We start from the raw sequence: 10,121 nt of genomic DNA, 5'->3' as shown, positions 1-10,121 counted from the left end.
AAGTTGCTGGAACAATGGGAAGAGCCAGAAAGGGATCATATAATTAATTAAGTCAACCAATAAGTAAGTGCGTGCCTGCTTTTATTCTATATGCTAAACATAGAGCCCTGGACCAAGACAAATTCAGGGCTTGTACACTGCCGAGGGAAAGAGATTAATGAAAACAAAATGGTGCTTGTCAGAGGACAGGGGATGAGAGGGGCACTATATTCCATATTACAGATGGATATAAGGACAGCTTTTCTCTTCTTAAAAAAAAAAAAAAAAAAGGCCTATTATGAAAATCTTTAAGTTGGGGCAGGGGACTTTCTCTACAAGAGATGGAGTCATACGTAGACACATCAAAACAGTGTACTCATGTCCTACAGAAGGGCAGGAGAGTTTAAAAAGACTTCTCTGTAACATTCTGCTTCTACTTAATAGAAAGCAATGTATAGAACTGCAACAACTTATTTCCATAGTTCTAAAAACATATGCTTTCCTTCTCAGAAAACCACCTAAGCTGGTTGAGCTACTGCATCTTCCCAAAATTACATAAATAAAGTAGAAATGAGGTTAGAAAATGCACATGAAAGAATATTTATCATGTTTCATACAACTAAATTATTTTTGCACAATGTTCTTTTTCTCTCTCTCCAGCAAAGCAAAACTTCCCATGCCAAATTCTGCAATAAGCTCCTTAAGATTGTTCTCCAATGACAAGAACAAATGAGTGCTGTTAATGATTTTCAGATTTAAAGCAATAATTCTCATATAAAACAATTTTTTCCTTGAGATTTGCCAAACTATTTCTCTCCAGAAAAACTGTATCCTTAGTCTAAGAATTTTTCACTATATTGTCCAGGCTGACTAATTTTTACCTTGAATGCAAACCAACAGAAGAGACAATTTTTCAAGGGATGATGAGTTGAAAGCCAAGAAAACATTTTCTACTTCTTATAATTTAATCCACATTGAATTATAAATAAATCTGGCAGTATCAAAATAAGAGTTTTGTCAGCATACAAACCTCCATATTCTTTTTTAAGCTTCACAAAAAATGGTTGGTTCTGATCATAATTTTTAGGGGCAAAAACACCAACAGTTTGGATCATGTCTCTCATGTTAAGAAATAGATAATTAGCCTTCACCTTTTCTCTGTGCACTGTAGACAGATTCTTTTGATTGATACATTTGTTCCAAAAGAACCTTTGCAGACATAATGGATGAAGGGTAGCATTATGCAAATTCTGTATATTTGAAGAGAGATAGTTAAATAGGAGCTACCAATATGAATAATGAGCATTATCTTTCAAATGTCTTCGGGACAGGTTCTCTCCTATCAAATGTACAGCATCTTGTAAATGTTGACATTTTTGGCATCTATCTGCACTGGGCCTAGTTTAATATGACTGGTAAAAAATTCTGAAATAAAGAAAAGTTAAATTTAAAAATCATAATCCTAATTCATTTTAAATTAGAACAAAATATGAACAATGTAAATATTAACAGGATATAAACTATTGTAAAATCTTCATTCTTCAATACACTTCGGTATTGAAGATTAGGAATGAGAAAATGAACCAGCTGTCTATGACATAAATAAATCAAGCAGTCAAAAAGTTGTATGAAGTTGAAAATGCTTCACATTTTCTTAGGAAAAGCATGTATGTTTTGATAGATGGAATGAATACATTTAATCTCAAAGTTTGTGATAAAATGAAACTGTCACTACATTAAAAAGACGATTTTCATGCTGGAAATGAACTAAACTGAGTCACAATAACTTGTCTGACAAACGTTTCAATGTTTCACTTTCCCTTCCCAAGTCTACCAAATGTTTGTGCCAAATGTTCCACAATCATCTTACATTCTCAGATGCTTCTTCACAAACTGGTATAGGGATGAATAATTATATGAAGAATCCAATGTATAAAATTATGTAGATGCTAAAGTGTATGTTCTCTATTTTAAGTTAAGTTTTTGCCATTTCCCACCCCCCCCTTTTGGCTTCTAATTCTTGAATAACCCTCAGAAACATGCATCTTGCATCAACAGAGAATATAAGAAGTGGAGGAGGAGAAATCCAGTAAAAAAAAAAACACAAACAAAACTCCCAGGTTTCTAGGGTGGTGGAGCAGTGCAGATAATGCAACACTGTGATCACTAGTAGACTAAGCCAGGAAATAAGATGGGGATCAGATATGGAACAAGGGGAAAAATGATGAGTTTACTTCTGAACATGCTAAATTAAGAGTTACCAATACATATCTCGTTCAATCAGTATTTGAGTATTTGAGTACCTAAAATGTTACCAGGCTGCAGGAATTACAAAGACAATTAGATGTACAGGTCTAGTCTAAGATTTGGGAGTCATCAGGCAATATACAGAAAAAAACTGCATGAGACTACTCCAAGTGAGCGTATAGAGGAAGAAAAGAAGTGGACTGAGACCTTTATAAGAACAGATTTAAGAGAAAGGCAGAGAAAGAGAAATTGATATAACAAAAGCCAGAAACGCAGAAGGCAAATCAAGAGAGGCTGGTGCTACAAGTGGAGAATTTCTATAAGCAGAAATAACTAGCATCAACCTCTCACAAAATTACAGGTAATAGTGAGAAAGGAGATTCTGGGTCATGAGAATATATAAACTGAAAAAGAACTGAATTGAGGAGTCAATGGAGACCAAACTGAAGACACAGGAAAGATCATGGTTCTATTATTTTCTCCAAACCAACTTCTGCACCTCAATATTTGCCTCATTTGCTTTAACCCACAGGAACAATTACTCTGTTTTAGGTACCAGTGCTGGGAGAAAACAGGTATATTCTTTAATGGAAAACCTTTCCAGATTCCACTATTTCAACGATTTCCCACCCCGCCCCTGTACGTGCATGAGAGTACGCTTATGTGCACATGCACAGACAACATCAAATCTTGTACTGAAGTCTCTACTGTGAATAAATATAAAACAAAGACCTCTGAACTAGACATCAGAGCACAAGGATTTATATTGTTATTTTCTCATTTTCAATAGGAAATAATCTTTTTCTAAAAAATACAAATTATGAAATTTGAGAAAAACATTTCAATGACAAAAAAAATGCAATCATAGAATCAGTAAATTTTAGAATGAGAGTTTAGCAGGTATAATTGGAAAGATGCTAGATCAGAACTTCAGATTTGTCATTAACTAGGTTTTAGGATTATGAACCAGCTCTTTTACCTTTCTGGACTTCGGTTTTCTCAATTGTAATATAAGTGAATTAGATACAAGAGACCACTGTGGTCCCAGCCAGCCTTAAGAAGAGCATGATTCTGGTCCTATGTGTGCTATTTCTAGGTAAAGAAAACAAGGCTTAAAGAAGACAATCCAATGACTTGAAAAGTTAGTATGGTAGAGCCATTTTGGAATTTATGGTTCCCAATTCTCAGTCTAATGTTCTTTATGCTATAAAAAGTTTATGTTTTTATGGAGTATGAAGATATTGATGACTTTTTAAAATCCTCTATTCTTCCTCTCCCCAAATTACATCTTTCAAGAATGGGCACAGCCAAGGTGACAAGTGGTAAAAAGTGAAGCACATGCAGAATGTCTTTCCTAATATCCAGCTTACAGCCTCTCTGATTGAGTCATGCTTATTATGGCCCTGAACTATTTATCAAAGAAACAGACAAATGGTATGTAGTGGCCACTATCTGTACAGTGCATAGGAGTATTCTGCCTTCAATTCAGGGTGTATAACATTCCCCATTATCACTGGAATTCTAGAATGTCCCACAATGGTCTAATAAGTTCAAGTCTTCTCTGACAAACTAAGGCTGATGCCGTAGAGCAACTGAATGACAGTGTCATCAACTGTCTTTGTCCCTACTTTGTGTTCCGGTCACTGGTATTGTAAAGACTTCAAAGTTTACACTGTAGAGTCTCCTAAACTAGTAACAGGTTTTTCCATTATTTTCAAAAATAGTTATGGTGAAATCCAGTATGAGTAGTTACATAAAAGACAAAGTGGAGATAGGGGAGCAAAGGGGATACTGGGACAAAGCAAATGTTATCATTTGATTACTCTCTACATGGGATCAGACCAATTTATTTTAATGCATATACTAGGTGTATATAATATAAAGTATTTTCTGTATTTAAATTTACATATACATTTAAAATGGTATAGTTTCAGTCTTTTTTATTCAAATACCTGATAAGGCACTACTATTCATATTTTGTTGAACATAAGCTTATAATGTTTAGGTTCAATACTTCTTGGAATTCATCAACACTGTAAACTATACAGTAAAGAGATACATTCTTAGGCAAATAATATGTCAAATACAGATTTGTCTGTCTCAGCACTGAGCTAAATTTCCACAGCTAAACAGCTAATTTCTTCCAGGAAAACAGTAACACCAATATTCATTGAGACTGCTTTTCATAATTCACTGTAAAATATCTGCCAACTACATAAAGCGAGAACTCAAAATGTTGCAAATAAATTCATTAAATCTTTTGATCAATTTCTTTAGTTAATGTTAAATATTTTGACAGCATTAAACTTCACTGCAAACTATTGGTTCATTCTTTAAAAGCATTACTAAAATAGGTAAAACATATTGCTTTACCATATGGTCCATCTCTAAGAAGACATGAAAATACACTCCAGGTAATAAGTTAACACATTCCTCTAGTCTATTTTTTCAACTTAACAATCCTTTAATTTCTTTAAAGGACACACGAACTTTTAAAATATATTGAATTTTATATAAACTACTGATTAAGGCAGAGCAACAACCAGGCATAATGAACACACATGATGTAACTCACCTAAATAGGGAATGCAAGGTGTCATCTTTAAGCTACTTATATAGTCTCTGAGTCTTTTGTAGTTATCTTCTTTACTCATTACATATTCTAATTTTTCAAAGGTAGTTTTGTCTTTTCGACTTAATAACTAAAAAACAAACAGAAAAGCCTAAGTTATTTCCGAATCCGATTTTATTATAGCAAAGACTTGAAGTTATAGTTACTATAAATTTGAATTTTAATTTCAAAGTTATATCTTCTTTAATTATATTTTGGTAGTATATAAATAAAACAAAATCAAACATGTCTATTAATATAATAAACCCAAATTCATTATTTTTAAAATACAATATACTTTGTATGTACATAAAATAATTAACTTACTAAGTAGTAAATTATACATTATTTCTTATCTTTACTATTTTAAATGGCTAAATAATTTTTATTAATCATTTTCCTAATTTAAAATAATTATGGGGCTTCCCTGGTGGCGCAGTGGTTGAGAGTCCACCTGCCGATGCAGGGGACATGGGTTCGTGTCCCGGTCCGGGAAGATCCCACATGCCGCGGAGCAGCTAGGCCCGTGAGCCATGGCCGCTGAGCCTGTGCGTCCGGAGCCTGTGCTCCGCAACGGGAGAGGCCACAACAGTGAGAGGCCCGCGTACCGCAAAAAAATAAAAAATAAAATAATAATAATTATGTATTCATATTCAGCTCAAATGCCCAAATATTTTCATGCATTGTCCCCTGCCTCTTCAAAGATAAATCTTACATAATCATTAAGAAATAAATACTGCATTTCATAATTTAAGTAATAATTTTCCTTGATAAATCTAATCATGGCTAGTCCTACCAGTAACTATAAAACTATGATTTAGGGTTTCCCTGGTGGCACGGTGGTTAAGAATCCACCTGCCAATGCAGGGGACATGGGTTCGAGCCCTGGTCCAGGAAGATCCTACATGCCGCGGAGCAACTAAGCCCGTGAGCCACAACTACTGAGCCTGTGTGCCACAACTACTAAGCCCATGTGCCACAACTACTGAGCCTGTGCTCTAGAGCCCGTGCTCTGCAACAAGAGAAGCCACCACAATAAGAAGCCCACGCACCACAATGAAGAGTAGCCTGCACACCGCAATGAAGCGTAGCCCTCGCTCTCCGCAACTAGAGAAAGCCCATGCACAGCAATGAAGACCCAATGCAGCCAAAAATAAATAAATTAAATAAATAAATTAAAAAAGAAAAACAACTATGATTTACATGCTTGGATTTTTGACATTTTTTTCTTTGATCCCTTTGATCAGTGCTATATTGCATTACAGTTGATCAATCAACAGCAGCTGTTTTAGGAGGCTTGAGGAGTAGATTTGTAGTGGGTGCCCTTTGAGAAAAAATGGAGCTATCAAGGGGAATAAAAGAAAAGCAGGGTCAGTCACCCAAAAAGTATTAACTAAAAGATTCAGAAAATATGTATTTTTAAGTATTCCAAAGACTCTGAAAAAATTTTTTCTCTTTAAATATGTGAAGTTACTATTTCATTATGATGTAATCAGATTTCACTTTGTATCACAAAATATTTACGTTATTTTATAGTAGGCAAAACACTTCCACCAATAAAATTCTAATTCTCCTATGAGGTTAACAGAAAAGTCAGAGGATTGATTTAAAGATGAGGTGACTGAGATTCAAAGGAGAAGCAGTACATATCAACACTCATCAGTCATCCACTCACAAAGACTAGGTCCTGTTTTTCAGGGTCCTGTTTTTCAGTCTGGTCCTGGAGACAGAAAACTCTAACACCTGCTCTTTCTAGTATTACAAGTAGTACAGTTGGAATTGATGTTGGAATCTATTTTTCACAGGCTCCAAGAGGCAGATTACCGTTGGATAATCTTTATCAAGAAAATGTCTGACCAATATCCCTCTCTCTTTAAAACACAAGAGTTCAAGGAGTTCTTTGCCTGAATGTTTTAGATAGATTTTCTAGGGTCTGAAACACTGGTTTCACAGCTTTTTGTGGCCCAGCTTCAACACACTTGATCGGCATTTTCAAGATTAGGTGCAACTCTCTGCTTGAGTGACCTGTAAATCCAAACATCCTTTTCTCTCCCACATAACAAAGCATTTAAATGTGCAAAATATACTGACATGACATAGCAGGGATAAAAAGAAACTTATTCTTTTTTTCCAAAGTCAGTCATTCTAAAACTCTGGTACAGTATCAGGAGAAACAAATTACTTGGGACTCATAACTGATCTTGACACATCTGAAACACAAAACTAAAGAACCACACAGTCTAACATGTATAAAAATAACTTATATTTTGGAATTTTCATAACAAATCAATAACTAGATTGAAAGGATTCAATCTCCAGTGGCATAGCAGAGACTTGTTTTCAGAAGACTATTTTAAAAGGCTGTGGTAAAATATACATAACATTTACCACTTTAAACATTTTGAAGTATATAGTTTAGTAGCATCATCGGCCAATCACTGCAACCACCCAAGGACAGAACTCTTTTCATCTTCCCAAACTGGAACTCCACACCCATTAAACAGAAACTCCTCATTGCTTGTTCCTCCCAGGCCCTGGTAACCACCTTCTACTTTCTGTCTCAACCAATGTGACTACTCTTGGGACCTCATATATATGGAATCATTCAGTATTTGTCCTATTGTGTCTAGCTCATTTCATTTAGCATAATATCATCAAGATTTATCCATGGTGCAGCATGTGTCAGAATTTCATTCCTTTTTAAGGCTGAATAATATTTCATGCTATGTTTATACCACATTTTGTACATCCATTTACCTGTTGGTGGACATCTGGATTGTTCATACCTTTTGGTTATTGTTAATTATACTGCTTTGAACACTGGTGTAAAAATATGTTTGAATCCCCACTTTCAGTTCTTTTGGGTATACATCCAGAAGTGGAATTGATGGATAAATGGTAACTCTATGTAATTCTAATTTTTTGAGGATAAATCCTATTATTTCTAATCATTTTTTTCTGACTGTGCTGGCTAAGATCTCTATGTTGAATAGAAACGGTGAAAATGGGCATCCTTTTCCTTGATGTTAAAGCGAACGTTGCTAATATTTCCCCCACTTGGATTTTTTCTGGTACATTCCCTTTGTCGGTTTTAAAGAAAACCCCAAACACTCTCAATTCTTCATTCATATGATCTTCTAACGTGACCCGATACCCTACCCCTCTCAATCCTTTCCAACTGTACCCTCTAGGACTCAGGGCCCGTTCTCTGCAAAAGTCCCATCTTTGACCTTTTCTTGAAGCATTCTCTTTCTTTTCTTACAAACGTTGTAACATCAGTCTGGAGTTCAGTTAGGTGCCGTTCTTCCTCCTTTCTCTTCACAATTCCTTCCAGCTTATTGTCACACTATCCTCCCCAAAATCTTCCAGCTGCTAATTAAGTTCAAGCACTAGATCAGTGCTGTCCAATCAAATTTTGTGTGATGATGGAAATGTTCTACGTCTGTGCTGTCCATACAATAGCCACTAGTCACATGTGACTACTGAGCATTTGTAACATGGCTAGAAAGACTAAGGAACTGAACCTTAAATTTTATTTAATCCTAAGGATTTAAATTTAATAGCCACATGTGGCTAGTGGCTATAGTACTGGACAAAAGAACACTAGATTACAACACTTATATTACTGTCATTAATAGAGCTACAAGTTATTTTCCCATCATTAAGATTTTAGTAGTTGGAGAAGAAGAGTCTATGAACCAATATTATTCTTATATCCTGATGACTGCAGTCTTTATACAGACGATACTCCCAATACCCTGGTTTCTAAGTTTCTTCACTCCTCTTTGAATCATCTCATCTTCCACCACTCAGCCTCCACTCCCTAGGACGTCCTGAACCCAATAAATATTTGAGGGCACCAGGATTTCCACCAGTTACCATACTACCTTTTCAATGTTCATTATCTCTTTCCTTTTACTTGGGTTAAACTCCTCGTCTATCACTAAAACAACTTTTACTTTTGACTACTTTATCTCTTATACTATCCTTGACCCCTGTGTGGTACAAACAAGCCTAAAAAAATTCCATCTCTGCTTAAATACAATTATCTGCACTTCTCCAGGTTAATGCTGAACACCTGAACCTGGCTGGAGAGTACATAACTTTCCTGACTGGTTTCACTGTAAGTTCCCGACCAAAAATCTCAAATGGACCTTCATAAGACCTACCAAACCTACAATGTTTCTCTAGTTAATTCACTCTCACACTCTCCTAGATGACTTTCATCCTTTCCTCCTTCTGCAAACCAAGACCTCCCCCACTCTCAACTAATGACCTTGCTTCTTATGTCTTATGAAATAAAGCATCAGAAGAACTTCTGCAGAATCCCACCACCAAATCTACCAACATACCTGTGTCTGTAACCAAATGCATCCCTTCTCTCCTGTTAAAATGGATAAACTGTTCCTGCCCCACTAGAGTACTGGACCTCATTCCCTCGTGCCTAATCTAGTAGGTATCACTGGAGTGACTCTTTTTTCTCTTACTATTTCCTCATTCTATTATATTAGATCATTGCACCAACATACAAATATATTGTCATGGATCTCATCTTCAAAATGAAAACAAAACGCCACGAACCTTTAATATCCTATTTCCCTCCAGCTACTGCCAGATTTCTCTACAGGACCTCACCCCAGTCCTTTACAGCAAAATTCCTCAAATGCATTCTCTGTACTTACTGTCCCATTTTTTTCTCCACCATTCTCTCAAATCCAATCAGTCTTTCACCCCACTACCGTACTGAAGCCACCTCTGCCAAGGTCACCAATCCTTTCCAACTGCCAGATTCAATGGTCATCTCAAAGTTCTCATTTGACACAGGTGAGCACTCTTTCTTGAAACACCTTCTTTACCTGACTGTGGGAAACTTCTACCCGTGATATTTCCTTTGTTGATTACAACCTCATGTTTTAAATACTATCTTTATGCTGATGATCACAAAAATGTATCTCTAGCTCTAACTGTTCTATTAAACTTGTATACCTAACTCTGACCTTATAGTTCCACGTGAATATTTTATCAGCCAACTCAAAATTGATATGTATAAGATAGAACCCCCCCCAACACTCCTTCTCTATACCTCCCTGAATATCAGTAAATTGCATCTGCATTCTCTTATTCGATGCCATCTCTCTGAATTCAGCTCCTGTCATCAACTACTCCTTAGCTTGTTTCACTCTGCCAACACTGACCACCCTGCTATTCTGTGTACATTGCCAGGCCCTTTGCACTGGCTACTTGTTTGGAATTCTCTTCTCTCAGATATGCACATGAATGTTTT

At 35.9% G+C, this 10,121-nt stretch overlaps 1 protein-coding gene across 2 annotated transcripts in view; it reads right to left on the bottom strand.

The window, feature by feature from the left end:
* Positions 1–10,121, bottom strand: part of RALGPS2 (Ral GEF with PH domain and SH3 binding motif 2) — a 163,836-nt gene that overhangs the window by 71,928 nt on the left and 81,787 nt on the right. For both annotated transcript variants that reach the window (XM_060034574.1, XM_060034565.1), the window contains exon 8: positions 4,802–4,928. In XM_060034574.1, coding sequence (XP_059890557.1) covers positions 4,802–4,928 — 127 coding nt within the window. The remainder of the gene's footprint in view (positions 1–4,801; positions 4,929–10,121) is intronic.

Source organism: Delphinus delphis, chromosome 1, assembly GCF_949987515.2.
Source record: "Delphinus delphis chromosome 1, mDelDel1.2, whole genome shotgun sequence".
Taxonomy (NCBI): domain Eukaryota; kingdom Metazoa; phylum Chordata; class Mammalia; order Artiodactyla; family Delphinidae; genus Delphinus; species Delphinus delphis.
This window is presented reverse-complemented; position numbering and strand designations above follow the sequence as displayed.